Genomic DNA, 26484 nt, shown 5'->3' on the forward strand with positions numbered 1-26484 from the left:
ACTCACACACAGAACATGTACAATCTAAATAGTCAAGAAGCATTTCAGTATTAAACAAAGCAAAGCAGGTTCTGGGTCATCACTTACTCGACATACTATAGTCTGATTCTACCATAATTCAATTATTGTGCAGAGGATTGGGCAACACATACAAAAGCTCATAGAATTCACAATTAATCTGTCAAAAAGGAGGCATAAGGACAATTCATAAGGTTGCATTCATGATCACAATACTCCACTGTTGCTAAAGTCAAAATTACTAACATTTACAGATCTGGTTGAGTTTCAACGGATAATGTTTATAGCAAGAAATAATCTATTTCCAGGAAACATCCAAAAATGGTTCAGGGATCGGAAGGTAATCTATAATTCAACGGGATTATTTCATTTCAAAGATGTACAGACAACTGAGAAACGTTATTGCATATCTATCAATGGGGTACAACCGTAGAACACTTTACACATTGAACAATGTCCAAACATGAAACAGTTTATATTAGATATAGGAAAATTATTTTCACAAGCTACATGGGAGGAAGGGGTTTGATTTCCACAAGGCATCTGCACTGTTTGCATGTTCTTGTTGTTTTTGTTGTTGTTGTTTTGTAATTTAGAATCTTCTATATCGTTTTCTGTAGGATACATCTTCTGTTTATATAAACAACAATATATATATATATATCCCTGCGATCCCTGCTGACGATGCGGAAGGGTTACAACAACGTGGATGCTCCAAGAAATACCATCTCGGAAGAAGATTTGTATCACCATAGTTAGTGTAGTTCCTACAGTTGCAGCTTGTGGCAAAGCATCTCTGATGTTTACTTCACCCTATCAATGTTGTCAAGGATATGTGGGTGTACAGCCATTTGTATTTGTCTCAATGAGAACATGTAGCAATCATATATTGTATATCACATAGGCTAAGATACATATATAAACTATAAAATGATATTATATCAGAATCAGATTTTTTTTAAAGATTTTTTTTGGGCTTTTGTGCCTTTATTGGAGAGATAGGACCGTGGTTAGAGATGGAAATCAGGGAAAGAGAGAGCGTGGGGATTGCCATGCGGGAAAGGAGCCAAAGGTTGGATTCGAACCTTGGTCGCCCCCTTGGAGGACCACAGCCTCCATACATGGGACGCGTGCACTACCCACTGGTCCACCACCGCCCCAGAATCAGAATTTCTAATTATATTATAAACTGGAATCTAGTGGAATAAATGGTTGAGTCTAGAGAAGGGGGGGGGGGGGGGGGGTTAATATGTTTTCAGTTCTTCCCACTCCTTTCCTGACATCTCAATGAAATAGCTTTGGGTCTAACATTTGTTTCTAGATTGTACTTTCCTGTTATTTTATTCATTTATTTTCTGTCTGTTTTTTTCAATGTTCAACTTTGTCATTTGTTTCATGTGTGGAATAAGATTTTTGAATGAAATCAACTAGCATTTCTGTGATATGCAAATTCCATGCCACATTTCTTACACTGCACTTTACCATCGTCTTTTGTTTTAATTTTCAAAAGTGCCCTCACCGTTGGAGTAATGTGTCCTAAGGGAGTTATTGTATAGCTGCCGTAAAGCAGTTGTTGCTGCAATCCAGCTCACTCTGCCTGCTGCATGTATGTTGAATAAAGCTACACCTCTGTACCGTTGACTATTTCCTTACTATTTATATTTAGCTAGGCAAACTCAGAAAGCTCAGTTACACATATAGCGCAAACTAAGTTGAACTATTATAGCTCATAACAATGCAAGAATGCAAGCATGAGTAATGAAATGTTACTTGTGTCATAATGTCATAATGTCCCACCAAGTCCTCGACCAAACCTTCCCCATCCCTGTGCTGGATGTCAGCCAGTTCCCAGGCAAAGAGAGTCCCCCTCTTCCTTAGGGTGTGCCTAGGTTCCACTATAAAACAGAGGGTGTATTAAAAGTATTTATTATAAAATAACCAATAAAAACAGCTATGTATCTAATCTAAAAAGTCTTTAAAATGTATACTTCGTCGCACTGAGGCTATTCTGTCAGTCTGAAATTAAATGCAGCATACTGAATGAATACTCTACATGGCAAGAAATATGAAAAACTGCAGTTTTATTACAAACCTGGGCATGGAAAAATAAAGACCCAGAACATAAATCTAAGGCCCCCCAAATGAAGCAGTGTTATTAGGGCCCGAAGCACTGACAAGTGCGTAGGACCCACTTGAAACCCTAGGAATTATTATTAGGGCCCGAGCACGAACCGTGCGATTATTATTTTTATCCTTTATTGTTCCGCCACTTTGCAGCCACTTTTGAGGGCCTGAACGTGCCCGAAAACTCACCAAACTTTCCACGGTCAACAGGTCACACAAAAATTGGTACGCATATTAAGCTTGTCAGGACGGACTAAAAATCCTCTTGCAGCGCTTCAAAAAACCCGACAGGAAGTCCGCAAATTAAGCTTCAATTTCACAATAATGGCCCAAAATCGCTCAAAATCGCAGATTTCAGCCTCCCTATTTGAACGCACTTGTCTGAGGGCGCTCATCCGATCGGCGCAAACTCAGTGTCAGTGCGTTCTAGACAGGCTCAACATATCTCGTTGTGCGCTGCACGTTATTTCGTCAAACGCCGTGGCCGTGGCCGTGGCTTGCGTTTTATGTTTTTTGAGCGTTTTGGCAAGTTGCCAAAAAAGTAAATGCTTATATCTCAGCTATGCAGTGTTCAATCATATCAAAATTTCTCATGCATGATACGGGACTCGCCCTGAACACATCCATGATTGACATTTTTTGATTAGTCACAGCACCACCTGTTGACAACAGGAAGTTACTGGGTTGGCCTCTAAACACACTGACATAACAATAGTCAACTTTAACCATAGCGCTCCCCCCTGCAAGGAGTAAGTACTACATCCTATACACTTTGTCTGATCTACTTCAAATTACACATGTATGATCAGGGTTGGCCTCTGAACACATAGACATAACAATAGTCAACTTTAACCATAGCGCCTCCTACTGCAAGGAATAAGTACTACACAATGCTCAATTTGCTCCATATTTCATAGCTATCATGACAGTGCCAGCCTGAACTGCTCTACGTCAAAATTTTCTGTGATCTTCATTACGCTACCTATTTCAGCATACCATAGTACGACTTTTACACTAATCGGACTGCACGGCCTGCTGCTTAGCCACATTCCACTGCTGCACTCCCGCGGTCGCAACACACCTCGACATGCACAGGGGTGCGAGGGCCCTTCATCACCGCTTGCGGTTTTAATTTATTTTTGTAACTCGTTGAACGGCCAAGCTTAGTTTGTGTTGTGTTCTAGTTGTCTTTTCTTTGTTTTTGTTTTTTGTTTTTTTTATTTAAAATTACTCTTATTTTACTGAAGAACCCGTCAAACATATATCTGTATGCCTCAAAACTCAATAAAAAAAGTTGTGAAAAAAAAAAAATACTACCAGGTTTCTAATGATACAAAGCTTAATGCAAATGGGTGAAGTATCCCTTTAATCCATAGAGGATAAGGCTAAGAGAACGTCCTTGGTCACTGCCCAGATCTTCCAGAAAGGATGCTGCTTGCTCCATAGATACCATTTCCAAGTAAGCTTTAAGCCAGCTGTCCATGTCAAAACAGTTTGGCTTTCTTACCTTCCAATTAATAAGTATTACCCATTTGACAGATAGAAAAGCTAATCCAATCAAGTGTTGTTATTCTTTTGAAGTTACCCCATGATATTTAGCGGTATACCCACTTTTGGACTTAATAGCCGTTGTCACATATGCACGCCGGATAATATCTAGATAATTACGGGAGGACTGCTCCAGATATTCTCCAGACCTGGCTGTTCACATCCTCCACCAGTCTAAAGTGTTCTTTATCACAGTTTTTTTTTTCGATAAAGTGAGTTTTGTATTTTCAAACAAATTTATAAAGCTTCTTATATATAGCCTGGCCCAGACAACGTGTCAAAGGATGCGCCTCAAGACCTGTTTGACAGAAATTGGTGAGCCACTTCACCTGACCTTGTTATGGCTGGGGCCCTATAGATAAATCACATGACTGGACATGATTTATTTGATCTTAACCCATCTCCCTGTAGTAGAGAAGTACAATGTTTTTGTAGTATGTAGTTTGTATGTTGTATTACATTAGTCAAGTGCAAATTCATGATTGATATTATACTCTCATTGTACAGTAAGAACTGTGAATATTGTATTGGTAAAAGCTGAAAAATATTTCATCATTGGTTACAAAACAAAAAAAACAAGCAAAAAAACAACTATTAGTTGTACCAAAGTTGAACCTGCTGTAAAATATCCTTGTCAACATATTGTCTGACTGCAAAGGATGTCTTCTCATGCAGCAAATTTCTGAGTTTTAAGATTTCTGAGTTTCACATGTAAGCCTTACCCTTTACATGACAATGGACCCATATGTAAATTGTCTGTGGTCGTCACAGCTTTTAAAGAAGTAGTGGAAGCATAAAAGCTCAGAAAGAACACTTAAATTAAGCCAAAATTATGTGGCCTGATCCAACACCTTAGCATACATAACCTTTCTCACCAAGTAAATGACAAAGTACCACTTTTACCAAACATAAACTACAAACATAATGTATTTATTTGCTAATCTGTGAGCCATGAGTTTTGATTAGTTTTGAGTAGTCAAAAACCATAGGATTGATATCAAATGAGAGAAATATAAAAGATTCATGACATTCACTACACAATATCCATTGTAAAGCAATCGCCAGACAGGATGCCATCCAGCTCTGCACGAAACTCAGGGTATGAGCTATAGGTGCATGGTAACTCAAGAACTGCTCCACATGTGTGTGCCACAAGCCTGCGACCTAATCCATACAACTGATTAAACGTTACTTCAATTGTGTCTTTGCACAGCACAGTGGAACCTGTGCAGAAGCGTAAGAAGATCTCTAGTTTCGTTTGGTCAATACTTCTCACATAGCGAATGAGATAGTTCAGGGCTGACTGCTCTTGTTGATTTAAGCTCTCACTCGAAGGCTTTATCATCTGGGCCACTTTCTTGTTAGTTGGTCTCTTTGATTCATAAAGTTCCATTATGTTGTTTTTGGTAATGAGTGCTGACATGGCATTGTAAATAACAGAGTGGAAACAGTCAATTATGAACTTTGGCTCTTGAAGAAGAGCTTCCTGTGCCAACCTTAAAATAGCAACATGCATGTTGTCTTTAGAGGGCAGGTTGTGTGAGCCCATTCTTGAGAAGAGGTCCAGCAAGTCTTCTTCGTCAGTTTCATCCATGTTGCCCTGTAGTGCTTTTTCAACAGATGCTCGCTCAGACACTGAAAGAAATCTGAAAAATGACATCATCAAGAGTTTTTCATCCACTGCACTAACTCCTTGACAACAAGCAAGGATAAAAGATGGTGAAAGTCTGATGGGTATGATATTGTGGTCCAGGTATCCTTTTAACCAAACTCTCCCAATAGCTTCCCATTCTTTCTCTGAATAGTCGGGTCGCAGCCTGGGCACTCTTTCATCTTCGCCCTTGCACTGTTCCAAGAAATGCTCCCAGAAAGCAGAGTACACATCTCTTGACACACCATCACTGTCCACTGCTTTCTCATTTGTTAGCTCCATTTTTAGATTAACATTCAGTACTTGTGGGTCCATGAAGATATTCAGGACATCTTGAACTATGTTTACTCGTCTTAATGTCACATGGTGGATTTCTTTTTCAAAATGGACAGGTGATCTTGGAAGACTGTTTGATGTTGCAGGTCAATCATTGAGTGAAGAATGCTGCAAGATTAAAAAAAAGTAGTTAGATGTGATTATTTATGAATTAATCAACGGAAAGAAAATAAAATAGCAACTTTGACAATGAATGCATTGTATCATTTAAGTTACTTCTATTATGACATTGGTTATTAGTTTGCAGCTTTATATCAAAGTGAACCAAATGTGTTTGAGTTTTGAACCTTGTGTTTGATAGAACAAGTAATCTAAACCCATTAACTCAGAAATCAGGAGAACCGGTGATGGCAGTTCATATTTTTTGGACATTGTATACACATAAAATTGAGTCTGACATTAATTGATCATGAAGATACATTTTTTTGCAGCATTTTTCCAAAATATCTTAGTTTCACACTGTACCTGCATAGTGTTGAGGTCCTGTGGATTCCAGGGAAGGGTGGAGTCTTGGTCAATATTATCACCAACAGATACGGGTCCAATGCGTACTTCACAGTCTTGCTAGTATAGTATATATATATAGTTGCTTCATAGCAACAGAGGAATCTGACCCATCATAGAATAACTGGTCTGCATCTCCATTTGACTCATGAATTAAAGAGTCATCTTCAGATTCATGCCTGCTTGGTAACTGACGGGTATGACTGCCAACATTATCTAAAGATACTGAATTCAGAATCTCTGTGTTACACATCTCAGGAGAGGATGGTCTTGCCCGCCTGTTTGGTTCCCCAGCCTGTTGATTATGAAATGAGAAACATTACCTTAGATGTGTTTATGATTTATCTAACCTGAGCCATTATGGCTACTTTCACATACATGAGATGAAAGAAACCTTCACTTCAACAGTTATGTGTACGAATATTTACTTAATATGGCATCAAATTCAAAAACTTTACCCACTTCCATAAGCTCAGCTCTGGTTTAAATTTAGAATTGATGTTGGTTTGTTTACAAGAACAAAATCATTTAGCCCCTTAAACTCATTTACTGTATGTGTCCTGCAGATGGAACTTTATACCACTAGAGGTCTCCATGTCTAGAGTTTAAGTTAATCGTGCTGCAGACTTGGTTTAACTGAGGTTTAACTTAAACTTGCACGCCTAAATCATTGTTCCAACTTATTTAAATTAAATTATTGAGTTCCACTGTTTTTAGAGAGTTAAATTGGACAAACAAAATAAGGACTAGTATAGTCTAATTGGAAGCATTCACTGATATTAACTGCTTTTTAATTAGAATGTTTAATCAGTGATACATGTATTTTCAGACTGCATTATTGGATTACCATGTGATGTTTACTGTATGCTGGGAGAACTGGTGAAACACAGGTGATGTGTATATGTCACTATCTGTAAATGCAGTTATTTCTATTGAAACTTACGCTTTCATTTCTTTCATCCATCAAGTCACTTGATATTAGATCTGAACCGGAAGTCTGTCTGGCTGATCCACTTGTTGATCACTTGCAGGATTCCAGTTATATCTTTTGGTTTTGGTCCTCAATGATTGTCTCAGCTTCCTCCTGGTCTGTAAAGACATGAGCAGATCAGAAGATTATGGGACAAGTTAGTGCTGGAAGAGGCAGTCAAACTGTTCTAAACAAGATATTTTGTACTTTTTATTGAACATGCACAGCAGTGAAAGGAGAAGTTGGGCACATATTTAGAAATTGTGTTAACAATTTTCGAGCATGTGCAATTCTATCAACCACATAAATTGAAACAAACTCATGTTTCAAATAGATTGGATATAATGTTTAGACCATATTGTTAGTCTCAGTGATAGTACAATAGGTACAATACACAACCCACAGATAGCAGGCTGAACAGCTAAGGTATAGGCCATATTAAATGAGCTACAATTGAAAAACAATACAAAATAAATGCATTATTCTTACATCATATATCAAAGTCATTGTTTTTTAGGCTGGTGTGACAGAACTAACAAATCCCACCACCCATAAAGACGGTGGTAAGTTATGGAATTCATACGAAGAGAAATAATTTAAAACAGCATGTGCATACATATGGTTGGAAGACTAAGACAGCTGTTCATGAGTCATTTTCAGCCCATGTTTTAAGCCTTAACAGAAGAATTTAACTGCATTAACTAATTACTTGGTCATTTTCATATATCAGCAGATCATAAATTGGGATAAAAAATGAATCCAACACCAACAGTGCTAAATCTGCTCCTGTGTTGAAACATAAAGTATACACCTGGTTTACACTTGCTTCCAGAAAGGCATAATCCAGAGCCTCTTTAATACATGCATTCAGTTCTTCTAGCATGTTTTGAGACATAGTAAACCTACAGTACACATATATCCAGAGGTGTAGTGGTGCCTAAACAAGTGGGTATATTGTTGATTTTTCCCCAAAATGTTTTTTTTTTAAGTGTCCCATCCAGCATAGGATAAACGCCCTCTGTTATAAACACTGACATGTCTGACTGCACTTGTATATTTAGTTCACCTAAAAAAATTGGCCTTATATATTTGCACATTGACACTCAGCATCGGCTGGTTGACTTAAGTAAGGATTGTTGTGAAATTACCATTAGCCACAGAAAAAGGAGCAGACTTTATTATTTTAACCAGCCAACAAACTACAGGCTGAGACAACAACAGAGTGATGCATTTTGAGTGAACTATTCCTCATTCATAGCTGTGTTGGGGGTAATGCTTTACAAAGCAATGCACCACTCTTATCTTATTACTTTTTAGTTGTAACAAGTTACATAAAACATTTGTTTTGCATTTCAATTCAAGTAATTGGTTATTATTTCTAAGTGTGTATACCCTATGGAGAATGAAAAGTAAGTGGGTATACTCTATATAGCTACCTGCATATACAATCCACTAAACCATTTCCTCTAGTTATGATGTTAAATATAATATTTAATTAGATATGACAGAGGGAAATTACCTTCACTGGCCTGTTCTTTGTGGGCTCGAAGTCCGAAGATGAGTCAGACAAAACGATGGAGTCATCTTGAGGGGAAACTTCTTGCTTTTTCCGGGAGCAGGTGTAGATGCGTAGCATTTGTAGATTAGTCTGTTCATACAGCTGGTTCACTGTGCTTTCAAGGGGTACTGTGGTGTGACTAGAAAGCCGAATATCAAACTTGAAGTCTTCTATTGGTCCTTTAGAAGAACGTCCATTTGGGAAAAACAGGCCTTTACCAGTCTCCAGGAGCTCTCCCATAGTGACTGTCTTCTGGACAGAAAGATGCCGTGTTCCGCCTCCATGTCTTGTTCACACCTGATGATAATCACCGTCATCAAAGTGAAGCCATCCCATTTCAACCTGCCGGGTGTCTTTGGCTGCATGAGGAGTTTTCTGTTTTCCCCGTAGTCTGTCTCTTATCTTCTGCATGAGAGCAGACTGTTTTTTCCTCACCCGACCTTTTTGTTTGTCACAGTTCTCTGCCGACAAAATGCTCTGAGTGCAAGCCGGTCCCCATACCTGACGATATACTGTCCTAACTCCTCATCAGTCATGACATTTATGACGTTAATGTCAATCTGAAAAATCAGAAAATATGTCAGACGTTTGACAAACTACACATTGTACAGGCTAATGCAGCTAACGTTATATCGCTTTATTGGCTAGCATTTTACCTTACAAGCATGAAATGAGTTAACAGTTTACCTTATCATCAGTTAGCTGGTTAATAGTGCTTTCAGGTATATTTCGGGTTTTCAGGAAAGTAAATAAATCCACCTCTGCCTCCATACTGCCTAACAGGTTATGCTAATTGGTCTGTTACCTGGAGCTGTCCGAAAGAGTTTCAGGTGCGCACGCGAAAGTTTCTTGTGCGCACGCGAAACTTTCTCATGAGCATGCAAAACTTTCTCGTGAGCACCGGTTAGTTTCTGGTGCGCTGAGAAACATATATTTTTATTTTTTCTGCCTATGTCCCTTTAGGGGCTCCTTACATTTTAACATAACTCAAGCATATTTACATAAAAATGTTCAATCCTGTTTACATTGACAGAAGCGTCATTAATGTCATATTCACAAGCACTGCACTTGGGTATAAAGAAGATTTGGAGAATCTCCCGTGGGGAGAAGAGTAGTCACTATCCAGCCAAAAGGCAGAGATCTAGTGTACTTTTAAGAATAGAAAACACATTAACAAAAACAAATGTTAATACAATACAGCAGGGTCAAAACATCTTGAAACGCGAGGTTTCAGGATAAACCAGGAAGACGGATAAGCAAGTAAAGTAGTCCGATTAGCAAATACAACTGCTGTAGTAGCAGCAACGTTTCGCTGGTTTTAATTAAATGTACTTAATAAAACGAAGTATCCCTGCATCATATTATAACAGATGGAAAACAATTTCACTCACCTGTAACCACATGTGCGTAGTCTCACTCAGCGAAAACTTTGCAAAAAAACAAACAACCTCACGTCCAATGTTTGGGGACATCACAACGTTACCTTTACGCACATGCGCTTAGCCGCCTTTCAGTATAACCAATCTGGTCACATAAACTTTACTTGAATTGTTTTAATTAAATGTATTCAAATTACATTTATGTTGTGTTTAATCAATAATATAAATTAACTAATAATTTGATTTGGTTTAATCTAAAGTATAACCAATCTGGTCACATAAACTTTACTTGAATTGTTTTAATTAAATGTATTCAAATTACATTTATGTTGTGTTTAATCAATAATATAAATTAACTAATAATTTGATTTGGTTTAATCTAAAGTATAATTAATCTGGTCACATAAAGTTTACTTGAACTGTTTTAATTTGATTTATTTAGTGCATATTATAGTTGTGTTTAGTTATTATTTTATATAAACTTTGGATTTGGTCTAATTTAGTTACATTTTACCCAAAAATATAACTTATTGTTTATTAAGGCCAAGAATAATTTTTTGAGGTATATTTTCAGACTGGTTATATTATAACTCCATTCTGAGCAGGACTCTTATGGTCTGCCCTGATCTTGTCATCTTAGTCTCTGGAGTCTCAGGAATGACCCTGGTGTGGGATCCGTTTCTCTGCAGACTTCCTTATGATAGGTCAATGTTGTAACACCTTGGTGTCTGGGCCGGCCCTCTGATGACTCCAGCTTGCTTTTTTGTTTTTCTACCCGGACTGTTTGTCCAGATCTGAACTCCTGCCTTTCCGTTGTAAAATGCAAAACCCTTTGATTTTCTTTCTTAGCTTGATAAGGATTTTTCTTGAACATGAGGATAAAATTTAGAATGGATTTAAAAAGAAAAGTGTTTTTTAAATAAATGACTTTACTTTACTATGTACAGTAAGCTAAACTGTAAATGTTCAAAAACAAGCAGAACATAACACTGCTTTATTTTTTCCTTAGGTAAAAATGTGATTGGAATTTTGGATTTCATTAGAATGATGGTTTTTTAATACATTTCTTCGTTTGGACTTCTTAAACATTTGTGTGTAAAAGATATGAAACAGACGAGCAGGAAGAGCGCCTTAGATTTATGTTCTGGGTCTTTATTTTTCCATGCCCAGGTTTGTAATAAAACTGCAGTTTTTCATATTTCTTGCTATGTAGAGTATTCATTCAGTATGCTGCATTTAATTTAAGACTGACAGAATAGCCTCAGTGCGACGAAGTATACATTTTAAAGACTTTTTAGATTAGATACATAGCTGTTTTTATTGGTTATTTTATGCTAAATACTTTTAATACACCCTCTATTGTCTGTTTTTTTATTGTCTGCTCACCCCTGATTTTAGAACATGTGTGATCTTTTAAAAACTGGACTCCTAGGGCTCCTTTTAACCCTAGGTGGCGTTGTTGGCTTTAGTTAGTAGTTTTGCTACCGTTGATTTCCGCCCCGGCCACACATGCGCCATGACGCAGGCTGGAGCAGTGCCAAGTGCGGAGAAAGTACAACAAAAAAACAAACTGAGGCTACCTGTGTTGACTGTAAGTGGACGTCAGTGATATGCTCGGTTTGCCCCAAAAACAACCCAATGTCTTGTCTTAGTGCTTAGTGAGCTCATCAAGAGGACTTCTTTCATTGTTATTTTAACAACAACATGAAAACAATGGTCACTAAAAAAAAGAAGAAAATATGTAAAGGGTTTGTACATTAACATTCAAGTTATCGTAGAGAGAAGAAATAATGAATACATTTAATGTTGTTGGGGTTTTATCAAGTCAACTTTGGTTATATTCTTTAATAATTATATTTAATTATTAATAATATAAATAACAATATCATTAGACTATGTTTAATCACCTCTTGGGGCACCACCCTGGGATCAGAGAAATATAACCAAAATATCACTAAAATCAGTCTCAAATTAGTTATTTAATTACTAATATTATTAATAATTACTAACTATATTTAATAAATTGAAGGTGTGAAATCCGTACACAAAGCCGTCACACCCAGCTTATATCACAATGCAAATACACCAGTAATCACAAAGGACTGCTCTCTTAAATTATAACAGAATTTATTTAAACAAAGCAACATCAATCCAAAATCATTGAACTTAATCAAACAAATAACTATTACAAACTAATCTAAGCAAACAAACATCAAACAAAACTTGTGAATGAGGTGTAAAAGTGTAGTTGTGTGTGTGTGTGTGTGTGTGTGTGTGTGTGGATGAGAGAGAGAGAGAGAGAGAAAACAAGCTGGTGGAGAGAGACTATGCACCATGTGGCTTTGTCACATGGTGACAAAATGGTGGACAACAAAGGAAGCCGTGTGGCTGCCTTTTGAAATAGTTTGAGCTCTCTGAGCTGAGTTCAGTAACTGTTACTTAAACACCAGAAAGCCAGTGGCCAGACTTTTATTCGAAGGTGGGTACACTGGTCTTTCTGTTTGTGAAAGCTGTTGACTGAAGGTAAATTAGGATAGCGTTACACACATAGGCGAACATGGCGATTCATCACAATAAAACAAATGCAGCAGCTTACAACAGATAATAAACAGAATGTGACGTGTCGTCAACAATGATGCATAATTATCAGTGGTTATAAAAGAAACATAACTATTCCTGCCCAGACCAAAGCTCTTACTTGGGGTAACTCCTGGTGATCGTTGCAAAGTTGGTTAGATCGTTACTCTGTTGAATCATCAGATTCAGGCAGGTTTCCTTCGTGGCAGATGTAGGAGGAGGGTAGCGGGATTCAGATCTTCGACCAGAGCGCTGCTCTGTGGTCTTCTGGTTGCAGGAGCCGAGTTCTTTATGTGACCTTGTGGATTCAGGTATCAGTGGGCTTTCTTCAGCGTTCCTGTCCAGTTGCGTTGAATGACGTCTTACGAAAAATCAAAGGAAAGAAACTCTTCTTTTTGCTCGAACCTGATAGCATCTGATTGCGCTCAAAACTCCTAAAAATATGTCGTGGAAGTAGTCAACTGAATCCTCTGATGCTTGAATTCAGCATGTGAAGAGCTACCTAGACTGAGCAACCTCAGCTCTGAAGTTTAACCTATGTAAGCCAAGAACAGGAAGATTGCCTCCTCAAATGTTGGAGTCCATCATGTGCAAAAAGGGTATCTTGTGTCTGTGGGCAGACCACATTTGAAGAGAAAGAAGCAATGCCTGACGATTGCTTTTAAAGACTGGAACTGATGGTTGTTTACCTCAGTTCTCCTCCAATGAGGATAGAGAATTCAGACACCCCCCACCCCTCATTTTTCACACCTATTTCTTAGTTGCTGTTGGGGGGTGCTGGGCTAAAACTCCTTTGTTTAGTTCCCTCCAAAATAACTCTAGTCAGGCTTGAGTCCTTTGTCCAGCACACATGGCTGAGGCCAAACAATACAGAGCAAAGGAAACAAACTTTAATAAATAGACTAAGAGAGAAGATGAAACTTCCATCCACCACCTCAGCCACAGCAACCAGAAGCTTTAATTGTAAGCCTACACTTTGTGGAAATAAGAATGCTGAATAGAAGACAATGAAAATATAACTTGGCTGGTTGAACTACCAAGATTATGTACAAACAAGTAAGAAGGCCTACTGGGGGTGGAACAAGAGAGATAGTTGTAAGCAAAGATGATACTGTATCCACCATACTTGAAAAAGGGAAAACACTTTTTTTCCCCAACGGTGCATTGACTTTCCCCAACGGTACATCGACGAAAGGCAAATTAGAGGACTTTGAGTGCATACTTTCTGTCATTGGTTCTGAGGAGCCCCTTGAGGGTAGTGTCACAGTTTGAAGTTTGTTAGAGCAAACTAATTACAAGATCCACAGACTATACTGCTGTACAAAGCCAAAAGATTGTAGTGATTCTGAGCTTAGTGATGCAACAACAGACATGCCCTTTTCACCTGACACATCCAACACACTTGGGCCAGCTACACATACATCGCCATCCTCATCCAGCCCATCACTGCTCTCCCCCACTCCTGTCAAAAGACCTCGGTACGGCAGTAGGCCTTTCTCTTGGAGCAGTCCCAATACTACCTCAACATTCCAAGCTACTCTTTCTACTCAAACATCAGGGCAGCCTCTTATAGATCTTTCCAGTGATGATGAAGTTATTGTACTTGGATATGGCACCAACATGCCTTGTGAACTTGTCGATGGTCTTGCTGACCCTCTGATATACTCACCTCTACACGTCAAGACCACAGTAAGTCTAGATTCCTGGCCAGTTAACAGCCAACAAGAAAGCGGCGCAAACACAGTCTTTGAAAATCAAATAGAAGAAGTAGTGGTAGCTGAGATGGAAGAAGATATTATTCACATTGTGGATTCTGAGCAGGCTTCAAGTTCCATTGATTTCTTTGAAAATCCAGAGAATATAGTGGAGAAGCAAGTCATTGTGATCCGCAAAGCACACTGTCTTATGGACATGATTGAAGCATTTACAGACAACTGCATACTGGATGTTAATATTTCAATCAGGCGTGTGTTTGAACGTAGCGAGGCTGAGGCTGGAGTTGGGAGTGGGGTCACCAGAGACTGCCTCACTGATTTCTGGGATATGTTTTATGCAACAAAGACCTGTGGAACCAACTACAACAGTGGTTCTCAAACTTTTTAGACTGCGTACCACCTCCGAAAATATTTGGTTCTCCAAGTACCACCATTATGGTAGATGTTAAAATATACTGTAGGTCTATTTCTGCACACATTTTACCCTGGAGGCAAATATATTCATAAAAAGAATATTATTTATTATTGACTGTTGACAGCCACACTATAGGACTACTAAGGGCTAGCGCTAGAACTGGCACTTAAACGCCAAACAACGCTGACATTTGCCCAAATTAAAAGAAGTGCAGCACAATAAAAATGAAAACTTTATACCAACAACCTGTTTGAGAATATCTAGTCTCCAGTGTTTCCCACACAAAGACGATACCTGGGCCCAAGTATATTTCTGGCCTGTTCTCATTTAATTTTTAATTTATTCATAAAATTGCTGCGTGCCTGAGAGAGCGGGGGAGAGAGAGAGAGTGCGTGAGAGAGTGAGAGTGCGTGAGAGAGTGAACGCGTGAGAGAGAGAACATGCGAGAGAGTGCAGGCTCCGTGCAACCACAGTCTCTGTATTATAAGGCTCTGCGTTCAACATAGCAAAAAAAATCCTTCTCGACTTCTGCGCATAGTTAAGACAGCAAAATAGAGCAGAATCACATCAGCTTCAGAGCAAGAGAGAGAGAGATAGAGGGTGAGCGACTGTCCGTACACTATACTGTCCGTATACTTGTAAATGCATCACAACAGAAGCATCTCCTGGCTCCGTTTTAAAAATGTTAATGTACAGCTGCTTGCCACCGATTCTGTGCTGAACTCCAATAAGTAACAGAATATCTGTTAATGTAGGCCTACAGCTGCTTTCTGTTGATTTAGTACTGAACTCTTATAAATAACGGAATATCGAGTGGAACTTTTCAAAGCGCGAGGCGTACTCCTGGTGTTTATGTCTGTGCGCGCGCGAGCATAAATTGAGAAGATTAAAGTTGTTTGTTGCAAAAACTAGATTAATTTAGAGGGGAAAACACATTTGATATAAATACAACCCAATAGATACAAGCCAGATAAGATAAGAGTACGACAAAAAAAATAAAAAATGGCGTTTTTTGCTAAACGTTTTTTTTTTTTGATATTGTGGAGATTCCTTTGAGTACCACCACAAAGAGCGGTACGCATACCATAGTTTGAGAATCAAACATGGATATGGATGAACTCCTCAGCATACTCAGCAGTCACAACTGCTGTGTACTCCCAACTGAAGAAAATCTGCCAAGTCTGGTGGAGGAAATAGCCCACAAAGAGATGGTACAAGAACCAGCATTTATCATAAAGTGTTGGAAGCCAATTCTCAGGTCTATTGGACAATCCATGAGTTGGGAATGACTGAAGAACATTCTGGATGATCTCAAACCCAAGGCAAGAAACATTACCAAAACCATCAAGTTACCAGGATCTATGTCACTGGAAGAACAAACTACCTCAAATCATCTCTTGAGATTTGTAAGAGAAAGAGATGAGAAGGAGCTTGGCCTATTCCTCAGGTACTGTGTCTGACTTGTTCCTATCTAGGACCATTCACAGCAGAACAGCCACAGTTAGCAAGGGCGCCTTTGGCTCACATCTGTAGTTGTTCTTTGGAACATCTAACTACAAAGACTATGCAGATTTTAGAACAGAATTCATCTCTGTGTTGAAGAGTGGAGTGTGGGTAATGGATTTGGCCTAAAACGGCTTTGTTTGCTTAGACAGCAAATGAAAACTGCACACACGCACACACACACATACACACACACACACATTCGGAAGTTTAGCAGCGTCATCTTTTATATAATCCACAAATTCTACATGTGGAGGGCAGATGCATCGTTGTAGTAGAAGAAGGTAGAATTTTTCTTTTAAATGTATGATCTCTTTAAAATTCAAATATGACAGCTGTGGAAAAAAAGTCACACTTGAGTTAATATTTCAATAAAGACAATTTATTTACAAAAAATAGAAATGTGACACTGTATTCTTGGAAAAGTTGCATGTAAAAACTGGCTAACTGTTTGTGGTTGATGTTTTTCCATTGTTAATTAAACCTAAAAATAGTTCATGAATTACAGTGTTTGTAATGCTATACAGATCTTCAAACCTGGAAGAGTTTATATTGCCAGTACTGTTCTATATTGTCAGTGTCAAATTCAAAGTGCTATATATACATTTTTCTAACCACAGTTAAAGGAATATTTGACTTAAGTAGAACACGTTTCACCAGTCTTACCTCTATCTAAAGTTATACAAATAAGCTGGTGACTGTCCACTGCAAAAACTCAAAATCTTACCAAGAATATTTGTCTTATTTCTAGTCAAAACAAATCTCATTACACTTAAAATAAGACACATCACCTAAAAAGTCACTTGATTTCCATATGTTTTACTTGTTTCAAGCAAATTTTCACTTGAAATAAGAAGAAACTCCATCGAGTTAGTTATTTTTTGCTTGTAATAAGAAATAAACACTTACTCCATGGACAAATTGTTCTACTTATTTAAAGTGAAAATTTGCTCGAAACAATAATCAAGTGTTTCATTTATGACACATAAAAATGAAGAAAAGATTGATCATGCCAAGCCACAAAGTCATCCACAACTGCCTCATAACCCTGCTCTCCCCCCTCAAGAAGGCTGACAATCAAAGTATCATCAACACATTTCCCAATGTGTCTGTTTTTGATAGATTGATTGATCTTTATTGTCATTGTAAATGTATACAATGAAACTCTGTAGGAGCAATCCAGCTGCAGCATATAAAATATGTACACATACAACAGCACACGCACACAAATGCTGCAACACTCATTAGTGTACATAATGTACAGAAGGGCTGACAGACAACAAGCTGGTGGAAGAAAAGATCAGGATAGAAAGAACACCATTTACTGTCACGCACTGCCACCTATTGGTAAAAAGTCCATTATCCAACCATTCAGGATAGGATCAAGTTTAAAGGTCCCATATGTAGGATATTTACTGAATTAAATCATAAAAATGACCTAACTATATCATCAGACATCAAGGAAACATGCTATGCTTCTCTGTCAACAGATATTTTACCTCAGAGAGGACATGATTAATAATCAAAGCAATAAAACATTTACTCACATAATAACTTAAGCTCATGAATCATTTAACGACAGTGGATCCATACTTTAGCTGATTAACACATCGAATAAAAAAAAAAAATTGTCAACTTAATGGTTAATAAGATAGTTACATGATTGTTAAGGTGAATAGGAGACGCTCCCTCACAAGCCGAGGTATTCTCCTGACTTTTTTCTTTTTCAATTGAGCAGCCAAAGGTTGGATGGCATAATGGATTTTTTTTTTTTTTTTTTTTTTAGTTTTCATGTAAATTGGCTGAAGAAATTCATGTCATGGGTATTTAGTAATGGGTAGATAGTGAGTATTTCCGCATTACATGTTCTAGAGTAGCTAATTATAATTTAACAGATAATGTAACTACACAAATTGTTGCATAGTTAATGGGGAATTAACTACTAGTTAGCCATTAATGGGTAGATAGTAACTTCTCATACAATTCTATAGAGTAAATGGACTAAATGGTAAATTTTGCTTATTGTGGTATGGTAAATTTAGACTTGAGCTCAGATGTATTTATTTTACCTGTTTTTATTAGAGCTATTTGACTTCAAACTGATTGCAATCCGGTTTGCTCTCGTTTTTTTTACTCACAATTCTCTGTTAAAAAGATGGATCAAAGTAATACTTGCTTTGTCTGTATAGTCTGCTTTAGGAAAAATAAATAATTTGATAGAAACACACAAGAAGCAGAAAAACTGCTTCAGTTTCAGTTTTACCAACAAGAGCTGCATTTTTCCTGAATTGTTAAAATTCCTTCATTAAATGAACAGCTATCTCTTATTTTGTGGGCATATGTAGGACAATAGAACATCAACCATATTCTTAATGATGGGACGTTTTGGATGAATGTTGTGTGGTAAGTGGTGAGCAAGAACCATATCCCATGCATCCACCAGTTGGACATTAAGTCCTGTGAACACGGCTCTGAGCACCTTGTCCACCTGAAACGAGAACCAGTCACCGTTGCTTATCACATTACCAACGTGCATAGCTTGGAGGGTCCCAGTTCTGATGACCACCAGTGTGCCAGGAGCCCTATTCAACAGACGGATCACTGCCTTGCGGATGCTCTGAAGCCGTCTGATGTAAAGTTCAATTGGAAAAGTGCTGAAATGGGCCCAGATTCCTAAAACTACAACTGTGTTGGTACCACCAACCAGCGTATCAAGTTCTTTGGAAACGTAACACTCCTTACTGGTTGGTATTATTGAAATCCGAAGAGGAAGACCATGAATGCGGTATGTTACCATGATTTTGTTTGTATTTTCCCATATCATGTAAGGTCCTGCTGGCTTCGGACTGTTCAGGTTTACTGCATTAGCCTCTGCAAGTGTGACAGAAGGAACAGATTAAGCTGCAATATTAATAAACCACATTTTGCCTACAATAACTGTGGAACAGATACCTGGAAGAGAAGCATCAAGGTACTCAAACCACTGCCTGATGGTTGAGTCTCCATACATGTGGACCACCTTGCTTTTCAAACACTGGCTGATTGCAGAGTCGTTGTTGAATTGTTGAACGTTAGAGCCACCTAGTGATTGCCACACACCCTGGTAGTAATACCCAGAGAGTCCAGACTTCCCACTGTCTTGATTGACCGCAGGTTGCCCTGAGAAGAATTGAAAAAAAAAGGATTGGGTTATTTCAGGTATCATTTATCATCAACAGACCCTTTACCCCCCATATGGGATATCCTTACTACCTAGCAATTACCAAAATAACTTCATTCTGCCAATGCCTTGGTATAAGAGAGATAGGTTGTATGTACTTTTTCACAAGTCACTTTAACTGTCAAGGTCTCAAGCTCATTCAGTTTCCATTTTTTATTGGTGAGAGTAGGAAAGATCATGCTTACCTTTCCTTCGTGGCAACACAATGACACTGGCAGGTCCTGAAGCCGGAATGAAGACTTTCAGGTTGACATTCCTGTATAAAACTTCACATTATATATTGTACTTTACACACACTAATATAATCACTGTCAAAACATGATTTACCAAAAGGTAAAGATTTAATTGCAAAGTTACTCTGCCTCCATATTTGGGCTTTAAAGATATATAAACACCTTTAGACTTACTCATAAATGTCTGTTGTTATTAACTAGACATATTTGAACCAGGAGATACATAGCTTTTTAAGCTCCATCACCTTTGAAAGAGCTTCAACTCTTCGGTCTTGAGTACACTATTATATCCTGTTTTCATGTGGTTAAACCTGGCATCACAGCTCAGATTCCTTGGCTTGTAGCAGAACCACGGGTCACCTGTATGGAGGTCAGTGTAGTTGCACTGTGGCTGGCTGGTTTGACGTAGGCAAACATTACAGATGGTAGATTCAGAGATTGAGCCTGAGCGGAAGACGCTTTGGAAGCGAACCCTATCAGGATGATCTCTGTTTAGCCGACGTAGAACTGTGACAGCCTCACTTGAGTGGACAAGGGTCACCTGATAAAACAAAGAACAAGAGTTTAAAGTTATAGCATACAAGAAACACCCCATGTACAGTACCTGTATAAATAGATAGTTCATAACTATTCTTTAGTTTTTTGCTTCAGCGCACTGAAGTTGCTAATTTATTTAACTTAACAATCTCTCTTATGTTTAAGAGGGTTGATATGGTAAACTCTCCACTAGCTGGCCATTAGAACTTGTTTTCTTCTCTCTGTTATATCAGCTGAAGACGGACAGAAAATGTTGGGAGTAGAAAGTGGGGGGTGACATTCAGCAAAAGGCCAAGAGTGGATTCTAATCCCAGGCCACTGCAACAAGTACTCTGTAAATTGGCTCGTAACATAATATCCGGACCCTTAGTTTTGCAACTATCTAACCCAACAATTCTGACACCATCTCTGGCCCATAGACAATTTTAGAGTAGCTGAAGTGTTCTGTAGAGCATCAGACCATTAAAAAGTGTAAACATAAAGTGTTATGAGTGTTGTGACCAGCCGTGTGTTGGACAGACTCAGGCCTGTGGCCCAGGTGTGAAGTGTAGGGGGAAGTCAGACTGTTTTTAAGAGTCTTGGTGCGTAGTCGGCAACTATTTGGTCGAGCACAGAGAGTTTTCTTTCCTTATATTTTCTTTGACGTCGTTGAATGCAACCGGACCAGGAGCGCTGCAGACTTCCACAATGTCTTTGTTTTAACTTTGAATGTTGTTGCTTGTTAGCAAAAGTAATCAGGGGGAATGGTTTACATTTCATGAATTAAACTACCTACAGGACAATACCATTGCAATAGGTAATTCTTTTGGCATTACTTATTGTATATTAATATTTAAGGATATAGCCTTGAACTTTACCTCAACCTGTGCACTTCCTTCCCAGAGTAAAGGGAATACAGCAGAGTAGGAGCCATTAAGGAGATCCACCACTCGTCCAGCCACACCTGCTTCAAGTGCCCTGTTGTGCAACCGGGCAACAATTGCATCTCCTCCAGACTTCTTGGGGTTACCTTGGAAGTCGTACATTTTTATCATAACTTCCAGCTGGTCTCCTACATGCCGCTCGTCTCCAATCCCCCCTGGGAGAATGATGAAGGTGCTGTGGGCGGCATTACTTGTCTGACTCAATGAAAAAGGAGCTGGCAGAGGAGGAGTTTCAGGCCAAGCAATGGAGTCCAATATGAGACGTTCCTCCTCAGCATCTGCAGAAGACAGTGGCTTGATGGTGCAGAAGTTGTCAGGCATGTAAGGAGCCAACACAGGACCAGTGGAAGGAGCGGAGGTCACTTTCTTCAGGAAGATGATAGAGTTTTCTTCAAAATGAATCTGGCAAGGGGTCGAAAAAGAAGGATGGTTACAACGATGTATCAAACAAATGGACTAAATTAAACTAAAAGAGGATGGAAGGTTTTTCAAATATACTGCCATGATCTCTACACAAGAAAAAAAGTTACAGGATTGCAAGGGATCTAATATGTGGATGTCAGTGGACAAGAAAACATCCACCGCATCTTGACTTCACAAAGACAAGCCACTCTGCGATGCTCTTTTTATACCTAGAAATGTTACTCGCCTGTTTCCTGTTAACCTTATTAACTGTAAGATGTTCCATCAGCTGTTATTTAAAGCATTTTACAACTTTTATACTATTTTGTTACCACTGTCCCAACTGTTTTAAACATGTCTTCACCATCAAATTTAAGTACAATTTATTTTTAAATGGAAAATGACTTCCCCTCCCAGACTTTTCTGTGGTAAATTGATGCACCGTGCTCCAGCATCTGGCAAAAATAGAAGCCTTGTGTAACTGGCCGAGCTGAGACAGTGGAAGCTGGTGGAATTTGGCCGTCAGACACACTCTGGCTCAGCATTGAAAAAAGTTTTTGTTACTCCCCTACAGGCCTTAGCTTTCACAGACGTCCCATTAGGGGACATTCAAATGATTAAATGGACCAGAGTCTCACCAAATATGTGGACGAAAGTAAAAGCATCTTTTGGTTTGCAATCTCGGGACTAACTTACATTGAATTTATAAAGGGTTTTACTCCCTTCCATACAGATGCAGGATTTAGGAAATGGTCAGAATATGAACTCACTAAGCTACAGCAACTCCACAGGGATAGAAGTCTAAAATTTGAACAGTTAAATAGGAATTCACACTTCCTAACACTGATTTCTTTATATATTTACAGTTCAGGACATTTTCCACTAAGCATAAAGAATGGAATAAAGTCTTGGAGCCCACTTGAATTGAGGAGTTTCTGTTTATAGCATTGTTACGGCCCTGGCCGTATATTTGTGTATTGTATAGCGGTGTGTGTGGGAGTGAGACCTCTGTGTGTTTTGCGTGTGAGGATTGATGCACCTGCAGATGGAGCTCGGGGATTGGTTGGGGGACTCAACCAGCTGGAGGGAGGACGCCGCCGTCATTGGTCGGGAGTGGTGTCACGTCTATAAGGCTTGCTGGGATTCTCAGGAGGGGCGGCGCGTGTACTGACAGCAGCAGCATTCGTTATTCCTCGGCCTCCAACTTAGACTTAGATTTCAGATGTTGTCACAGAATTGTTAAAAGCTTTGAATTGTGTTTTTCTTATTCGAGCAAATCTTTTGTTTGAGAAGCCGTTTATGGCCTTTTTTCTTTTGTGCTCATTTTGTTTCCTGTGTTTGGTTTTGTTTAAGTTTAGAGATTGTTCTTTGTTGATAGGTGTTTGAATTGGTGTTGGAAATAAATCTTTGTTAATCAAGATTAGTTTTTGCTTTTGGTTTGGGGACCGGGGAAGTAACTTGCCGGGGGTTTTTTTATGTTGCAAACCTGCCCCCCTAGACGGGTTTGAAACAAGCATCATAAACAGAAACATGAAAATAACTGATGTTGGGATGGTTTTGGTTACTCTTCATGAATTGATTTTCTCCCATTAAATGCTGTTCAGGCATCCTAATGCAAAAACTGAGCTCATCAATCAGTTTTAGCTCATCAAACATGTTTTTCCTTTTTTAAACAGGAACACTCAAAAACTCAAAGACTTTCTATTATTATATTCAAAACTTAAATTTAAATGGCTCTCTCCACCCCAGTTGACATGTGAAAACTGGAAATGTGATTTTGAAAGGGGAAGAATTCTGATCGTTGTTTATGCACAAGATAAATAAATAAATAAACATTTTTTGCATTATAGAGTTGCATGATGTCCACTCTAGTGGACACTCCTGTAACTTCAGAATTACTATTATTAACAAAATTTAAAAAACATATTCAACATTTCATGTCTTAAGAAGTCACAGTGCAGAATCAAATGTCACATTTTAAGAGTAATTAAAGTCCAACTAAATCACATCTTACCTTTTAACTGCTTAATCATGTAAACACCTGTGATTCTTTTTGTTTTATTGCATGCAGGGATGGCATCAAGTTTGTGTGCATGTCATGTATGCATTTTCCCTGTCTGTCTCCAATAAGTATTTATTTAATTATTACTAACAATAAAGTATCATTAAGATGTTATTTTCTGTGAAAATGTCATAACTTTAAACACAAAAAACACAAGTTTTCTAAGTTTGAATCTTTAAGGAATAAAGCAGTGAAATATTTGAATTAAAAATGCTCCCCACATAAATGTTATATTATCATCTGTCCCACCTTTGACAAGGCGTATAGTTGGTTAGGATTTTGGGGGTGCAGCAGGTGGGCATCATTTTCAAGTAGGGCCCATGCTAGTGCCCTCACCCCCCAGCCCCTGTAGTGTTTATTTGCAACAAAAAGATTAATGTTATCTTAGAGTACATCGAAAGAGACTGTTGTAAATAGTCTCCTGTAATCAGACTCAAAACATACAAATTCCACCTTTAAAGTGTTACCAATAATCCCAGTTCTCACCTGCAGCAGGTCCATGTTTCTTAGTACAAAGAACAACACAGTCAGAAGGAGAAGGATGACACAGGTCTTCAGAAGTTTCATGTTGACATGGTTACTTATAAAATCTTTTAGCCACATGGTTAGTCCTCCTCTGGTACTGGATTAAAACAACAAAAAGGGGAAACAGACTCTGTGTTAAGTTTATCATATGAATTCTTCTTGAAGACACTTAACTCAGTCATAAAAACCTCTGAATATTTATAGTGTGTCATCATGTCTAGCTTTCAACATCAAACTAATCTAGTCAATCGAGAATGTGATAATTATCTGTTACCAAACAGGGAGTTTACAACAAAACAAGTTTTTGGTGCTTGAGGGTTGACAGGAACATAATTATAATGTTCATACTGATGGTCAAATTCTCACAATCAGGTGTGCCAAGGTTACATGGTCTTATGAAATGTACTGACGTCACTTGAGGACAAAAGGTTGACTTAAGGTAGGGTTAGTTTCCCTGCAGGCACACAGTAATGGAGGCACGAAGGAAACATGTACATTTAGCCTAATCAATCAATCAATCAATCAATCAATCAATCAATCAATCAATCAATCAATCAATCAATCAATTTTATTTATTTAATTGGTACTATTTTGTTACTTTATACTTTAGCACATTTACATTTCAGATTCTAATTCTATTCCATTTATTCCTCAATGTTTTTTCTTCAGTTTCACTTGTTACTTTGTAAATTAAAAAATCAATGATTCTAAAAATCATGATGTATAATTTTAGACAACATTAAATTAAGCTCATCAACTCTGTGTCTCACAGCTTCAGCATATATGATACCATGTCTGCAGTAATTTAATTGAAACTGTTCAAATAGCCCATGCTTCCCAAATGACGACACTTATTTTTGGGCATTTAAATATATTTTGATGGCACTGTACTACCTCTAAATGGAGGACTATTTTTAACTAGATTTATCAAACTGAACATGTGCTTTTTAACTGATGTGATCATAGATTGATAAAGTATGATATATGACATGGGGTTTTATATCAGAGCTTTAACTCAAACAGTGAAGAGTATTTCCTATCCCTAAAGTATCCAGTAACAAAACAAGTAAATGTGATACAGGGGTTCAATTAAAAACAAAAATCAGAAGCAAAGAGCTTAAAGCATGCAGCATAAAAGAGGTTTGGAAAACGTTAAAAAATACCTTCAAAGTAGACACTAATAGAAACATGTTATTTTCCCAGCATCTATAAAATTAAACAGAAGTTACACCCAAACAAAATAAAGATGAAGATGACGGATACCCTTCATAAGACTTTCCTCCCTACATTCAACCATTGTTTAGATATCCAGTGATGTGTCAAAATCTGGACGATAATGAATAAAAACGCCAGCTCAAACAACAGATAACAAAGCAGTTTTACAGGAACTTTGCTCACTAACAGGTGAGCAGCATCCTTTCCCAGTTCACTGCCCTGGGTAAATAAAAAAGAATAATTTACTATTAAAGGTCACAAATACATAATATCTCCATCTTTTCAGCTACAAAAGTAACATCAGTCACAAGTGCATCAAAGATTCCCGGGGCAGTCCCGGTTGCAGAGCATATTTATACATTCACAGGGTGTAGGTATATTGCATATACTTGAGTAATACATGGTCATTGGTTTCAGCTTGCCCTAGTGGCTACACCTTCTTCTAGTTTGCCTGGTGATTTATCTATGCAAGCTTCTTTATAAGGTACCTGGTACGGTGGAACACGAACAGCAACTCCTTTGTCAGGAGGGAACTGATTAAGGATCATGCTGTACTCAGATAATGAGGAGCGTACCTGTTGGAGATGCAGACCAAGGCCATACAGAGAAACAGTTTTTAATTGCTAAATGACGCACATACATCTATGTCTTTTAAGTTCAAGGATGACAGACAGACAGTATTTTTCCACTACACCCTCCTTCCTCATCCCTTCCCTCCCCCCTCATCCCTTCCCATCCAACTTGACACACGCCTCTCCCTCGTCTCTCTCACTTCAGGTACAGTCTGGGGCCGTAATCAGTTTGGGTGGATCCATACCCGAGACGGAACCCCTACTCTGAGTCTCTCGCTCGCCCGATCAACCTCCTAGACCAGCCTGAAAGACGATGGCCATCTCACACCTACACCCCTCTCATACACATACATCTGTCAATATATCTTACAATTCACATTAAATGTTCAAACTAATACTGTTGTGGCATGGTCCTTTCTAGTGAATTGGTGTTTAAACAGGCCGTTTTCCCTTCATGACATATCAAAGGGTAGTAACCCCTCTTCCAGATGGGTGGC

General features: G+C 38.3%; 3 protein-coding genes and 1 long non-coding RNA gene across 4 annotated transcripts in view; 2 read left to right on the top strand and 2 right to left on the bottom strand.

The window, feature by feature from the left end:
- The window catches only part of LOC132956309 (cytidine monophosphate-N-acetylneuraminic acid hydroxylase-like), a 503487-nt gene that overhangs the window by 403545 nt on the left and 73458 nt on the right, over positions 1 to 26484 (bottom strand). The gene's annotated exons all lie outside the window — the stretch shown is intronic.
- Positions 1 to 26484, top strand: part of LOC132956302 (cytidine monophosphate-N-acetylneuraminic acid hydroxylase-like) — an 88458-nt gene that overhangs the window by 33421 nt on the left and 28553 nt on the right. The gene's annotated exons all lie outside the window — the stretch shown is intronic.
- The window catches only part of LOC132956310 (uncharacterized), a 53192-nt gene that overhangs the window by 19973 nt on the left and 6735 nt on the right, over positions 1 to 26484 (top strand). The window lies entirely within an intron of this gene.
- Positions 18373 to 24522, bottom strand: LOC132956307 (NXPE family member 3-like). The gene is made up of 6 exons (XM_061029686.1): positions 24162 to 24522; positions 21146 to 21613; positions 19997 to 20292; positions 19704 to 19774; positions 19251 to 19457; positions 18373 to 19169 (listed from the first exon to the last, which is right to left on the bottom strand). Exons 1-6 carry the CDS (start codon positions 24276 to 24278, stop codon positions 18616 to 18618), a joined length of 1713 nt encoding a protein of 570 aa, XP_060885669.1. The 5' UTR covers positions 24279 to 24522; the 3' UTR covers positions 18373 to 18615.

This window comes from Labrus mixtus, chromosome 22 (genome assembly GCF_963584025.1).
Source record: "Labrus mixtus chromosome 22, fLabMix1.1, whole genome shotgun sequence".
NCBI classification, from domain to species: Eukaryota; Metazoa; Chordata; class Actinopteri; order Labriformes; family Labridae; genus Labrus; species Labrus mixtus.